The 15,683-nt window shown below is 43.2% G+C and overlaps 1 protein-coding gene across 1 annotated transcript in view; it reads left to right on the top strand.

Annotated features, from left to right (window-relative positions):
- Positions 1-15,683, top strand: part of ATP8B3 (ATPase phospholipid transporting 8B3) — a 575,725-nt gene that overhangs the window by 336,716 nt on the left and 223,326 nt on the right. The window contains exon 18 of the mRNA XM_077281130.1: positions 14,782-14,893. Coding sequence (XP_077137245.1) covers positions 14,782-14,893 — 112 coding nt within the window. The remainder of the gene's footprint in view (positions 1-14,781; positions 14,894-15,683) is intronic.

Genomic DNA, 15,683 nt, shown 5'->3' with positions numbered 1-15,683 from the left:
TGGAGGAGTGGGCCAAAGTCCCTGCTGCAGTGAGTGTAAACTTGGTTATAAACTACAGGAAATGTCAGACCTCTAATTGCAAATAAAGGTTTCTGTACCAAATATTACAATCTGTTTTGCTATTGTATGAAATACTAATTTTATGCAGTAAAATGCAAATTAATGATGTAAATATCATACAATGTGATTTTCTGTGTTTAACCCCTCTCTGCTATCCGACGTACTATTCCGTCCATGTGACCTGGGCCCTAATTCCCATGAACAGAACAGTACTTCACATGCAATTGTAATAGAGTGCAGGGTTGCGTATGTCACCACGGAACAGACAGACCAACTGTTAGAGGGGATTTATTAACAGGGGGAAAATTCTCCTCGCAGGGAGTAAACAGGGGGTGAGCAAAGGTAAAGCAAGCAGTATAACAGTATACAACAAGTTAACTGAAGGTATAAAACAGTTAAGCAGAATAGAAATGGAAAAAAAAACAGTGTTCTTGTAACTTATCAGTCCAGGGGAATCCTGACTGGAGGGTCCTAATTCCAATGTGGGTACAGTCACCAGCAGCACTTGAAGAGTCTGAAGTCTTTCCTGTCTTCTGACAACTGGAGACTCCGGGGTTAAGCTTTTGCAGTCTGTTCTTCTCAAAGTGAAACTGGAACCAGGAAATAGCACAGTCTGTCTCACTGCTGCAGGAGTCTCTGTGCACCAGGCTGACAGTCTCTCTGTAGTAACATGTCACACACACACACTGGGCAGTTACTTATCACACTCAGGGATCTTTGCTTGTCACTGCGGTCACCAGGGCTGCACCTGAGTCACTGTCTCTGATTCAGGAGGCTTCTGAGTCTACACCCTCACATCCAGCCTTCACTCTGGTGGGTATCTCAGCCTCAGTGCCCTCACGGGGAGCACTACCTTTAGGGGAGCACGGCGCTGCAGCCTGCCCTCTCTTTGGCGCGCTGCCTTCCCTCTCCTCTCCTGCTCTTTTCTGACCACACCTCTCTCTTCCCAGCAGTCACCTGGTCCCCTCTGTCCAGGGCAGAAAGTCTTCCCCCCAACAACCCAGCTGTCTGACTATGTGGTTCCAGGCAAGGAGCAGGGAAAGCAACCTCCTTACACAATCAGCCACGCTCACGGGGGGAGCGCAGCTGATCGCAGCCAGGTGTCAGCTGATTATCACAGCTGACACCCGATACTAAGTGCCAGTGCATATTAACCCCTGGAACACTGCGATCAAACAAGATCGCAGCGTTCCAGTGGCGTAGAGAAGCATCGCGCAGGGAGGGGGCTCCCTGCGTGCTTCCCTCAGACCCTCAAAACAACATGATGTGATCGCGCTGTTCTAAGGTTCTCCCTGCCTGCAGACTCCCGGATCTAAGATGGCTGTGGGGTCCTTCTGGGTCCTGTAGGGAGGTGGCTTCTCAGTGCCTGCTGAGCAGGACCTGAGAAGCCTCCTTCACTGTCTATCAGATCGCTGATCTGACACAGTGCTGTGCAAAGTGTCACATCAGCGATCTGACTTTATACAGTGATGTCACACCCTGGGACAATGTAAAAAAGCAAAAAAAATATATATATACCGTGTAAAAATATATTTTTTTAAATTCCTAAATAAAGAAAAATAATAAATTTGTTCCAATAAATATATTTCTTTATGTAAATAAAAAAAACAATAAAAGTACACATATTTAGTATCGCCGCATCTGTAATGACCCGATCTATAAAACTGTCCCACTAGTAATCCCCTTCAGTGAACACCGTAAAAAAATAAATAAAAAACAAGGCAAAAAATAATAATCAGATTGCCTAGCAAAAAGTGAAATAACACGCTATCAAAAAGACAGATATAAATAAACATGGTACCTCTGAAAATGTCATCTTGTCCCGCAAAAAAATGAGCCATCATACAGCGTCATCAGCGAAAAAATAAAGAAATTATAGCTCTCAGAATAAAGCGATACAAAAACAATTACCGTATTTTTTTATATAAAATGCCCCACCCAAAAGAAATTCATGAATTGCTGGTTTTTGTTCATTCTGCCTTCCAAAAAAACGTCAACTCATCCTGCGAAAAACCTCACATGACTCTGTGGGCCAAAATATGGAAAAATTATAGCTCTCAAAATTTGGTGATGCAAAAACTATTTTTTGCAATAAAAAATGTCTTTTAGCGTGTGACAGCTGCGAAACATAAAAAAGATATAAAAACCCACTATAAATAGTAAATCAAACCCCCTTTATCATCTCCTTAGTAAGGGAAAAATAATAAAATGAAAAAATTTATTTCCATTTTACCATTATGGTTAGGGTTGGGGCTAAAGTTAGGGTTAGGGTTGGGGCTAAACTTAGGGTTAGTGTTGGGGCTAAAGTTAGGGTTAGTGTTGGGGCTAAAGTTAGGGTTAGTGTTGGGTCTAAAGTTAGGGTTGTGGCCAAAGTTAGGGTTTGGATTAGGGTTGGGATTAGGGCTAGGGTTGGGATTAGGGGTGTGTTAGAGTTTGGTTTGTGGTTAGGGTTATGGTTAGGGCTGGGATTAGGGTTAGGGGTGAGTTGGGGTTAGGGTTGGAGTTAGAATTAGGGGCTTCCACTGGTGTCCGATCTCAATTCCAGTCAATTCTGCGTTGAAAAAGTCAAGCAGTGCTCCTTCCCTTCCGAGCTCTGCTGTGCGCCCAAACAGTGATATACCCCCACATATAGGGTATCAGCATACTCGAGACAAATTAGACAACAAATTTTGGGGTCCAATTTCTCCTGTTACCCTTGTGAAAATAAAATATTGGGGGCGAAAAGATCATTTTTGTGAAAAAAATATGATTTTTTATCTTTACGGCTCTATGTTATAAACTTCTGTGAAGCACTTGGGGGTTCAAAGTGCTCACCACACATCTAGATAAGTTCCTTAGGGGGTCGAGTTTCCAAAATGGGGTCACTTGTGGGGGGTCTCCACTGTTTAGACACATCAGGGGCTCACCAGATGCGACATGGTGACCGATCTCAATTCCAGCTAATTTTAGTTTGAAAAAGTCAAACGGCACTCCTTCCCTTCCGAGCTCTGCCATGCGCCCAAACAGTGGTTCCCCCCACATATGGGGTATCAGCGTACTCAGAACAAATTGGACAACAACTTTTTGGGATCTAATTTCTCCTCTTACCCTTGGGAAAATAAAAAAAAATGGATCTGAAGTACACTTTTGGGGAAAAAAAGTTAAATGTTCATTTTTTTTAAACATTCCAAAAATTCCTGTAAAGCACCTGAAGGGTTACTAAACGTCTTGAATGTGGTTTTGAGCACCTTGAGGGGGTGCAGTTTTTTGAATGGTGTCACTTTGGGGTATTTTCTATCATATAGACCCCTCAAAGTGACTTCAAATGTGATGTAGTCCCTAAAAAAAAAATGGTGTTGTAAAAATGAGAAATCACTGGTCAACTTTTAACCCTTATAACTTCCTAACAAAAAAAAATTTTGGTTCCAATATTGTGCTCTTGTAAAGTAGACATGTGGGAAATGTTACTTATTAAGTATTTTGTATGATTTATCTCTGTGATTTAAGGGCATGAAAATTTAAAGTTGGAAAATTGCAAAATTTTCAAAATTTTCGCCAAATTTCCGTTTTTTTTCACAAATAAACGCAAGTCATATCAAATAAATTTTACCACTCACGTGACGTAAAATATGTAATGAGAAAACATTGTCAGAATCACCATGGAAGCGTTCCAGAGTTATTCTCATAAAGGGACAGTGGTCAGAATTGTAAAAAATTGGCCCGGTCATTAACATGCAAATCACCCTTGGGGGTAAAGGGGTTGAGATCCAGGCACCCACGGTTGAAGTGTAACTGCAATAAAAATTGCAGACCTCTAAATTCTTTGTAGGTGGGAAAACTCAGCAGTATATCAAATACTTATTTTTCTCACTGAATATACAGTACACTGTACAATACCATTTCTCCCGTCCTGCATACTGGGTGTTATCCTCAGTACCTGTATTATTCTGTATGTTTATACTGCACAGTAATACCATACTTTTCCTGTCCTGTATATTGAGTGCAATTCTCTGTAACGGTATTATTCTGTATATACACACTGCTTAGTATCATTTTTCCTGTCCCGTATATATACACTGCACAGTACCACTTCTCCTGTCCTGTGTACTAGGTGTAATTCTCAGTATATGTATTTTTCTGTATTATATACACTTCACAGTACCACTTCTCCTATCCTGTATACTGGTGCACCAGCATACTGATGACCAGGGCAGGCTCCAGGTTTTCGTGGGCCCCAGGCAAAAGAATCTGAGTGGGCCCCTTTAACACATACCACAATCCATGATGCACAGGTACGGCAGAGACATATAGGTATAGTGCAATGCCAAAGATATCATTTACATCATACATTACATGAGTGATATCTATTGTAAATTCTACAATAGCAATAAACACATGAAATCAGGATTGTTGAAAAAGGGAAATCAAAACTCGTGTAACATACTATCCCTTTAAAAAATTTTTTGAATTTTTATTTCAAAATGTATTAAAAAACACCACTTCCCAGTGAAAACGAAAAAAGATATTGATAATAGACAGATCTACTGGGTGCACCTGCCCTAGGCCAATGACACTACGCTCCCCTACTATCCCTTCCTACCAGTGGAGGTTGGCACCCTGATAGATAATTTGGCGCCCCCACTCATCGGCGGCTGATACCTACTGGCCCTATCAAGGCCCTAGCCGACTATAGGAGGGAAAACATAAAGCAATCAGCAGAAATGAAGAAAGCGTAGGAGAGCTGAACTAAGGTGCACACCGGTAATATAAACTTTCCTTATAAGAGCCCAAATATGGGACAATAATACTACCATGGACATATAATAAAACATATACCACATTACACTAATAAATGAATAATGTTTTTTTCTTTAGATAGATATGTCAATTCTATTGCACAGCCTAAACAAATAAACAGCTATGTGCATAGAGGGTAGATAATGAAAAAGGAAAGATATAAATATCAAAATGACCTGGTTCGGTCCAAATTCAAGCCTGTGCATAACAATGCCTCCCTGTCAGCATTGGGTTGGGATTAGAATAAATAAGTAAGACCATGTCTCAACATTATAGCCATTTTCCATTACCCATACACACAATAATAGCCAGGGATAAGTATCTAAATTAACACACAATGCCGGTGAACCATTAAATGATTTTAGAGGCAGCCAGTAACAAGGGGTATTGTCCCCCACACACAAAAACACTTAGCTGTCCACGATACGCCCCACGATACGCGTATCGTGGACAGCTAAGTGTTTTTGTGTGTGGGGGACAATACCCCTTGTTACTGGCTGCCTCTAAAATCATTTAATGGTTCACCGGCATTGTGTGTTAACTTAGATACTTATCCCTGGCTATTATTGTGTGTATGGGTAATGGAAAATGGCTATAATGTTGAGACATGGTCTTACTTATTTATTCTAATCCCAACCCAATGCTGACAGGGAGGCATTGTTATGCACAGGCTTGAATTTGGACCGAACCAGGTCATTTTGATATTTATATCTTTCCTTTTTCATTATCTACCCTCTATGCACATAGCTGTTTATTTGTTTAGGCTGTGCAATAGAATTGACATATCTATCTAAAGAAAAAAACATTATTCATTTATTAGTGTAATGTGGTATATGTTTTATTATATGTCCATGGTAGTATTATTGTCCCATATTTGGGCTCTTATAAGGAAAGTTTATATTACCGGTGTGCACCTTAGTTCAGCTCTCCTACGCTTTCTTCATTTCTGCTGATTGCTTTATGTTTTCCCTCCTATAGTCGGCTAGGGCCTTGATAGGGCCAGTAGGTATCAGCCGCCGATGAGTGGGGGCGCCAAATTATCTATCAGGGTGCCAACCTCCACTGGTAGGAAGGGATAGTAGGGGAGCGTAGTGTCATTGGCCTAGGGCAGGTGCACCCAGTAGATCTGTCTATTATCAATATCTTTTTTCGTTTTCACTGGGAAGTGGTGTTTTTTAATACATTTTGAAATAAAAATTCAAAAAATTTTTTAAAGGGATAGTATGTTACACAAATTCTACAATAGCTCAGAAACCAGACAGTATAGTTCTACATACAGTTTTATGGGCACCACGTAGTGCTCCATACAGAATAATGAGCCCCATGTATTGATCCATACAGCATATAATAAGCCCCATATATTGCTGCATACAGTATAATGAGCCCCATATATTGCTCCATACAGTATAATGGGCCCCATATATTGATCCAAATAGAATGGACCCGATATAATGCTTCATATATAATGGGCCCAATATGATGATCCATATATAATGGGCCCCATATGATGCTCCATATATAATGGGCCCCATATGTTGCTCCATATATCATGGGCCCCATATGATGCTCCATATATAATGGGCCCCATATGATGCTCCAGTATATGATGGGCACCATATATGATGCTCCAGTGTATGATGCGCCCCATATAATGCTCCATATATAATGGGCCCCATATATGATGCTCTAGTAGTCTAGTGTATGATGTGCCCCATATAATGCTCCATATATAATGGGCCCTATTTATGGTGCTCTAGTATATCATGGGCCCCATATAATGCTCCATATATAATGGGCCCTATATATGGTGCTCCAGTGCATGATGGGCCCATATATGATGCTCCATATATAATGGGCCCCATATGATGCTCCAGTATATGATGGGACCCATATATGATGCTCCAGTGTATGATGCACCCCATATTATACTCCATATATAATGGGCCCCATATATGATGCTCTAGTAGTCTAGTGTATGATGGACCCCATACAATGTTCCATATATAATGGGCCCCATATGTTGCTCCACATATAATGGTCCCCATATGATGCTCCATATATAATGGGCCCCATATGATGCTCCAGTATATGATGGGCCCCATATATAATGCTCCAGTGTATGATACGCCCATATAATGCTCCATATATAATGGGCCCCATATATGATGCTCTAGTAGTCTAGTGTATGATGCGCCCCATATAATGCTCCATATGTATTGGGCCCTATATATGGTGCTCTAGTATATGATGGGCCCCATATAATGCTCCATAAATAATGGGCCCTATATATGGTGCTCCATTGCATGATGGGCCCATATATGATGCTCCATATATAATGGGCCCTAAATGATGCTCCAGTATATGATGGGCCCCATATATGATGCTCCAGTGTATGATGCACACCATATTATACTCCATATATAATGGGCCCCATATATGATGCTCTAGTAGTCTAGTGTATGATGGACCCCATATAATGTTCCATATATAATGGGCCCCATATGTTGTTCCACATATAATGGGCCCCATATGATGCTCCATATATAATGGGCCCCATATGATGCTCCAGTATATGATAGGCCCCATATATAATGCTCCAGTGTATGATACGCCCATATAATGCTCCATATATAATGGGCCCTGTTATGACCTGGTGGTTACGGAGCGGTACTGAGATGACCTGGTGGGTAAAACCAATCATGGACAAGCTCAGAGGAGGTGGCAGCTCCACAGACAGAAATCACTGATATGACCTAGTGATTACGGAGCAGCACTGAAATGACCTGGTGGGTAAAACAAATAATGTACAAGCTCTGAGGAGGTGGTAGCTTTACTGACCGCAATCCCTACTCCTAACACCAACACTAGAAATAGCCGTGGAGCTTTCCTATCTCTGCCTAGACGCCTCTTCACAGCCTAAGAACTAGCTACCCCTGAAGATGGAAACGGAAAACTATCTCGCCTCAGAGAAACCCCCAAAGGAAGGATAGCCCCCCACAAATATTGACGGTGAGTGAAGAGGGAAATGACAAACTCAGAAATGAAACTAGATTTTAGCAAAGGAGGCCAATACTATCTAAATAGACAGAGATAGAAAAGGCTACTGTGCGGTCAGTATAAAAACTAAATGTCCACGCAGAGTTTACAAAAATAACCTCCACACCGACTCACGGTGTGGAGGGGCAAATCTGCAACCCCAGAGCTTCCAACTAGCCGGAATATTTCATAATGACAAGCTGGACAAAAGAGACATAACTTAAACTGAACAGAAGGTCAAAAAAAGCAGGGAAACACCCAAAAACTAGCAGAACTTATCTTAAGCTGAAATGGACTGGCCAACAGAGAACTTCCAGGAAAGGATTGAATCCACAGGTAGAAACATTGACAGCTGGCATCAACTACAGCCAAAAGCCCAGTTAAATAACAAGGCCAGGGAACCGATTAGTGAAAGCAGCTGCTAAGTTCCACTTGAAACCACCAGAGGGAGCCCAAGAGCGGAACTCCCAAAAATACCATTCGCAACCACAGGATGGAGCCCAAGAACGGAATTCACAACAGTACCCCCCCTTGAGGAGGGGTCACCGAACCCTCACCAGAGCCCCCAGGCCGATCGGGATGAGCCAAATGAAAAGCACGTACCAAATCGGCAGCATGGACATCGGAGGCAAAAACCCAAGAGTTATCCTCCTTGCCATAACCCTTCCACTTGACCAGATACTGAAGTTTCCGCCTTGAAAGACGAGAATCCAAAATCTTCTCCACCACATATTCCAGCTCCCCCTCAACCAACACCGGAGCAGGAGGGTCAACGGAGGGAACCATGGGCACCACATATCTCCGCAACAAAGATCTATGGAACACATTATGAATGGAAAACGAAGCTGGAAGGGCCAAACGAAAAGACACCGGATTGATAATTTCCGAAATCCTATAAGGACCAATAAAACGAGGCTTGAACTTAGGGGAAGAGACCTTCATAGGAACATGACGAGAAGACAACCAGACCAAATCCCCAACCCGAAGCCGGGGACCAACGCACCGACGGCGGTTAGCAAAACTTTGAGCCTTTTCCTGAGACAATGTTAAATTGTCCACCACATGAGTCCAAATCCGCTGCAACCTGTCCACCACAGAAACTACCCCAGGACAGTCCGAAGGCTCAACCTGTCCTGAAGAAAAGCGAGGATGAAAACCGAAATTACAAAAAAAAGGCGAAACCAAGGTAGCCGAACTAGCCCGATTATTAAGGGCAAACTCGGCCAACGGCAAGAAGGTAACCCAATCATCCTGATCAGCCGACACAAAGCATCTCAAATAGGTTTCCAAGGTCTGATTGGTTCGCTCCGTCTGTCCATTTATCTGAGGGTGAAACGCCGAAGAAAAAGACAAATTAATGCCATTCTACCACAAAAGGACCGCCAAAACCTAGAAACAAACTGGGTACCTCTGTCAGGCACAATATTTTCCGGTATACCATGCAAACGAACCACATGCTGGAAAAACAAAGGAACCAAATCAGAGGAGGAAGGCAACTTAGGCAAAGGTACCAAATGGACCATTTTAGAAAACCGGTCACAAACCACCCAGATGACAGACATCTTCTGAGAAACAGGAAGATCAGAAATAAAATCCATGGAAATATGCGTCCAAGGCCTCTCAGGGATAGGCAAAGGCAAAAGCAACCCACTAGCACGAGAACAGCAGGGCTTAGCCCGGGCACAGATCCCACAGGACTGCACGAAGGACTGCACATCCCGTGACAAAGAAGGCCACCAAAAGGACCTGGCAACCAAATCTCTGGTACCAAAGATCCCAGGATGAGCAGCCAACACCGAACAATGAATCTCAGAAATCACCTTACTAGTCCAACCATCAGGAACAAACAATTTCCCCACAGGACAGCGGTCGGGTCTATCAGCCTGAAACTTCTGAAGCACCCACCGCAAATCAGGGGAGATAGCAGAAAGAATCACCCCCTCCTTGAGAATACCAGTCGGCTCACGGACTCCAGGAGAATCAGGCAAAAAACTCCTAGACAGGGCATCAGCCTTCACATTCTTAGATCCCGGAAGATACGAGACCACAAAATCAAAACGGGAGAAAAACAAAGACCACCGAGCCTGTCTAGGATTTAACCACTTGGCCGACTCAAGGTAGATCAGATTCTTATGATCGGTCAAGACCACAACACGATGCTTGGCTCCCTCAAGCCAATGTCGCCACTCCTTGAATGCCCACTTCATAGCCAACAACTCCCGATTGCCGACATCATAATTACGCTCAGCAGGCGAAAACTTTCTGGAGAAGAAAGCACACGGCTTCAACACAGAGCCATCAGAACTTCTCTGAGACAGAACAGCTCCTGCCCCTATCTCAGAAGCGTCAACCTCAACCTGAAAAGGGAGAGAAACATCTGGCTGACGCAACACAGGGGCAGAAGTAAAATGACGCTTAAGCTCCCGAATGGCCTCCACAGCCGCAGAGGACCAATTCACCACATCTGCACCTTTCTTGGTCAAATCGGTCAGAGGTTTAGCCACAGTAGAAAAATTAGCAATGAAGCGGCGATAAAAATTAGCAAAGCCCAAAAATTTCTGAAGGCTCTTCACAGATGTAGGTTGAGTCCAATCATAAATAGCCTGGACCTTAACAGGGTCCATTTCAATAGCCGAGGGAGAAAAAATGAACCCCAGAAAAGAAACCTTCTGAACTCCAAAAAGGCACTTAGACCCCTTCACAAACAGTGTATTAGCACGAAGAATCTGAAATACCATCCTGACCTGCTTCACATGAGACTCCCAATCATCGGAAAAAAACAAAATATCATCCAAATATACAATCATAAACTTATCCAGATACTCCCGGAAAATATCATGCATAAAGGACTGAAACACAGATGGAGCATTAGAGAGCCCGAAAGGCATCACAAGATATTCAAAATGGCCTTCGGGCGTATTAAATGCTGTTTTCCATTCATCACCCTGTTTGATGCGGACCAGATTATACGCCCCTCGAAGGTCAATCTTGGTAAACCAGCTAGCCCCTTTAATCCGAGCAAACAAATCAGAGTGCAAAGGCAAAGGGTACTGAAATTTGACCGTGATCTTATTGAGAAGGCAATAATCTATACAGGGCCTCAAGGAGCCATCCTTCTTGGCAACAAAAAAGAACCCCGCTCCCAACGGTGACGAAGACGGGCGAATATGCCCCTTCTCCAAGGACTCCTTTACATAAGTCCGCATAGCGGCATGCTCTGGCACAGACAGATTGAAAAGCCGACCCTTAGGGAACTTAGAGCCAGGAATCAAATTAATAGCGCAATCACAGTCCCTATGAGGAGGCAGAGGACTGGATTTAGGCTCCTCAAATATATCCTGGAAATCCGACAAAAACTCAGGAACTTCAGAAGAAGGGGACGAGGAAATTGACATCAGAGGAATGTCACTATGTATCCCCTGACAACCCCAACTAGTCACAGACATAGATTTCCAATCCAGCACTGGATTATGTACCTGTAACCATGGAAACCCCAGCACAACCACATCATGCAAATTATGCAACACCAAAAAGCGAATATTTTCCTGATGTGCTGGAGCCATGTTCATGACTAACTGTGTCCAGTACTGAGGCTTATTCTTGACCAATGGCATAGCATCAATCCCCCTCAAGGGAATAGGATTCTGCAAAGGCTCCAAGGAAAAACCACAGCGCTTGGCAAATTCTAGGTCCATTAAGTTCAGGGCAGCGCCAGAGTCCACAAATGCCATTACTGAAAAGGACGACAATGAGCAAATCAGGGTAATAGACAAGAGAGATTTAGGCTGTACAGTACTGATGGTAACCGACCCAGCAACCTTCTTAGTTCGCTTCGGGCAGTCAGAGATAGCATGAGTAGCGTCACCACAGTAAAAACACAGCCCATTCTGACGTCTGAACTCCTGCCGTTCTGCTCTCGTCAAAACTCTATCACATTGCATAGGCTCAGAACTCTGCCCAGAGGACACCGCCATATGGTGCACAACCTTGCGTTCACGTAGGCGCCGATCAATCTGAATGGCCAGAAACATTGATTCGTTCAAACCAGCAGGCGTGGGAAACCCCACCATAACATCTTTAAGAGCCTCAGAAAGACCCTTTCTGAAAATAGCCGCCAGAGCATCCTCATTCCATTTTGTAAGCACAGACCACTTTCTAAATTTCTGACAATATATCTCTGCCGCTTCCTGACCCTGACACAGAGCCAGCAAAATTTTTTCTGCCTGATCCACAGAATTGGGTTCGTCATAAAGCAATCCAAGTGCTTGAAAAAATGAATCTACATTGAGCAATGCAGGATCTCCTGGCTCAAGGGAGAATGCCCAATCCTGCGGGTCGCCACGCAGCAGAGAAATAACAATCTTCACCTGCTGAATGGGGTCACCAGAGGAACGGGGTCTCAGAGCAAAAAACAATCTGCAATTATTTTTAAAGTTCAGAAACCTAGATCTATCCCCAGAAAACAAATCAGGGATAGGAATTCTAGGCTCAGAAACAGGAGTTTGAACAACATAATCTTGGATACTCTGTACCCTTGCAGCGAGATGATCAACATGCGCAGACAGACCCTGAACCTCCATATCAGCACCAAGCTCCTGCACCATCCAAAAATCAAGGGGAAAAAAAAAGACGAAACAAGCAACAAGAAAAAAATGACTCAGAACTTTCTCTTCCCTCTTTTGAGATGCATTTAACACATTGTGGGCCAGCTGTGCTGTTATGACCTGGTGGTTACGGAGCGGTACTGAGATGACCCGGTGGGTAAAACCAATCATGGACAAGCTCAGAGGAGGTGGCAGCTCCACAGACAGAAATCACTGATATGACCTAGTGATTATGGAGCAGCACTGAAATGACCTGGTGGGTAAAACAAATAATGTACAAGCTCTGAGGAGGTGGTAGCTTTACTGACCGCAATCCCTACTCCTAACACCAACACTAGAAATAGCCGTGGAGCGTTCCTATCTCTGCCTAGACGCCTCTTCACAGCCTAAGAACTAGCTACCCCTGAAGATGGAAACGGAAAACTATCTCACCTCAGAGAAACCCCCAAAGGAAGGATAGCCCCCCACAAGTATTGACAGTGAGTGAAGAGGGAAATGACAAACTCAGAAATGAAACTAGATTTTAGCAAAGGAGGCCAATACTATCTAAATAGACAGAGATAGAAAAGGCTACTGTGCGGTCAGTATAAAAATTAAATGTCCACACAGAGTTTACAAAAATAACCTCCACACCGACTCACGGTGTGGAGGGGCAAATCTGCAACCCCAGAGCTTCCAACTAGCCGGAATATTTCATAATGACAAGCTGGACAAAAGAGACATAACTTAAACTGAACAGAAGGTCAAAAAAAGCAGGGAAACACCCAAAAACTAGCAGAACTTATCTTAAGCTGAAATGGACTGGCCAACAGAGAACTTCCAGGAAAGGATTGAATCCACAGGTAGAAACATTGACAGCTGGCATCAACTACAGCCAAAAGCCCAGTTAAATAACAAGGCCAGGGAACCGATTAGTGAAAGCAGCTGCTAAGTTCCACTTGAAACCACCAGAGGGAGCCCAAGAGCGGAACTCCCAAAAATACCATTCGCAACCACAGGATGGAGCCCAAGAACGGAATTCACAACAGGGCCCCATATATGATGCTCTAGTAGTCTAGTGTATGATGCGCCCCATATGATGCTCCATATGTATTGGGCCCTATATATGGTGCTCTAGTATATGATGGGCCCCATATAATGCTCCATATATAATGGGCCCCATATATGGTGCTCCAGTGCATGATGGGCCCATATATGATGGTCCATATATAATGGGTCCCATATGATGCTCCAGTATATGATGGGCCCCATATATGATGCTCCAGTGTATGATGTGCCCCATATTATACTCCATATATAATGGGCCCCATATATGATGCTCTAGTAGTCTAGTGTATGATGGACCCATATAATGTTCCATATATAATGGGCCCCATATAATGGTCCCCATCTATTGCTGCAAACATTAAAAAAAAATAAATGCTCACCTCTCCTCGCTGGCCGCTTTCCTGCTCCGGGCTTCTCAGCGTCGGCATCTTCCGGCTCTCTGCATTGTGACTGCTCACTCAGAGGGCTCACACTAGTCACATCATCACGCTCTCTGATTTGAAAAGTCACAGTCAGAAGACGCCGCAGGGGAGGAAAGTGGAAAGGTAAGTATCGCAAGTACCGGGGCCCTGAGCAAGTGGCAGGGGGGACCCACTCGCGAGCGCCAGCACTGGCACCGGGCTCCCTTTTCGCGCCTTTGTCCCCAATTGTGAATGGGCCCCCTCCCGCCTGCCCTGGTGTTCCAGGTGCTGATGTTGGCCCTGCTGATGACACAATAATCTTAAACACTGATGACACCGGTTCTGTTTTTCTGGTACCGTTTTTATACGGATGCATGAAGGAGGCCTTAGGGAATATTCTTGAATCTTGCAGCATTGTATGATGTGCGCGAAGGCCAGGTGTGGAGTGGGCAAAGTGCTCTAATTTTGCTGTGGCTGCTCTGATATTTTTTCTTTAACTGGAGTGCAGGGAAGCGGTATCTGTTGCTCCTTCTGATTTCAACTGTGTGACATATTGGCTCCATTGGTAGTTTGCTTTCCATGCTGCTGATGGTGCACTGCTCACCTTTCAGAGGGACTGCGTGAATGATATTTGATAGCTGGAAGGCTGAAAACCTTGGATTTGTCAGGATCCAGGAGCAGATCCCCAAGATTCTGCTAAACATTTCAGTCAGTCTAAGTCCCAATCAATTATAATCATTGTAGCTAATGGAGAAACTTCACTTGGCTTGTTAATGAAGATGATAAATGGTGAAGAACAGACGTTTTACAGTATATGAAGTAAATTGTTACCTGATGCTCCATTTGTCTTTCCCTAGTTACTTGGAGCTACAGCAATTGAAGATAGGCTGCAAGACCGTGTTCCAGAAACAATACAGCTACTAAAAAATGGAAATATTAAAGTGTGGGTGCTAACTGGAGATAAGCAAGGTAGGCAATGAGAAAAGATGTATTTCATAAATTATTTCCTGTAGATTACTGTGCTTGTTTATATATACATTCCAATAAACCTATCTGTATCCAAAATGTCATACCTGTCTCGTCAAAAAATTCAAAGAATAACCAAAAGATAAATATATAAATAGGGTCCAATTAACGTAATTAACCAAACAGAGAAAAAACACCAAAAAATACCTTTTATTGATTAATTTTGAAACAGAACAAAAGAACTGTCTCTCTAGACACATTCTAAGGAGATCAGTACAGTCAGGTAGCAAATATTAAATAGTAATGTATGCTTTTATATTCACAATGAAAAAAGTCTAGGAAAAAAAAGGCTGATTCTCAGTTCTACCTGCCAGCGGAGGTTGACACCCTATGGGAAATCGCTAGAGCGCCCCTGCTCCTCGTCGGCTTGCTCTAACTGACCCTGATAGGGATCCTTTAACAAAAACCTACCACCAACACCTGTTTAAAGTGATTAAGTGCTATACCAGATACTCCTGAAGCCTGTCTATACAATGTGGCTGTGTGAGTGCTCATGCTGAATGTAATGATGCATATGCGCTCTCTTAGTGTTTTTCAATAAATCACTTTTTTGATGAGCTGACACTATGGCAACAAGGCATATGATGGATACTCAAATATTATACACAAATGTAACCACACAATGGCAGGCTACATGCATGATCTTGCTTCTGTTAGCATCTATGTGTGAGCAACAGCTTATTCAGATGACGCACAACACTATTATCAGATATAAGTCCAAAGAGGATTATAG

Source organism: Ranitomeya variabilis, chromosome 1, assembly GCF_051348905.1.
Source record: "Ranitomeya variabilis isolate aRanVar5 chromosome 1, aRanVar5.hap1, whole genome shotgun sequence".
Classification (NCBI taxonomy): domain Eukaryota; kingdom Metazoa; phylum Chordata; class Amphibia; order Anura; family Dendrobatidae; genus Ranitomeya; species Ranitomeya variabilis.
The sequence above is the reverse complement of the archived record's forward strand: the minus strand, read 5'-3'. Positions and strand labels throughout refer to the sequence as shown.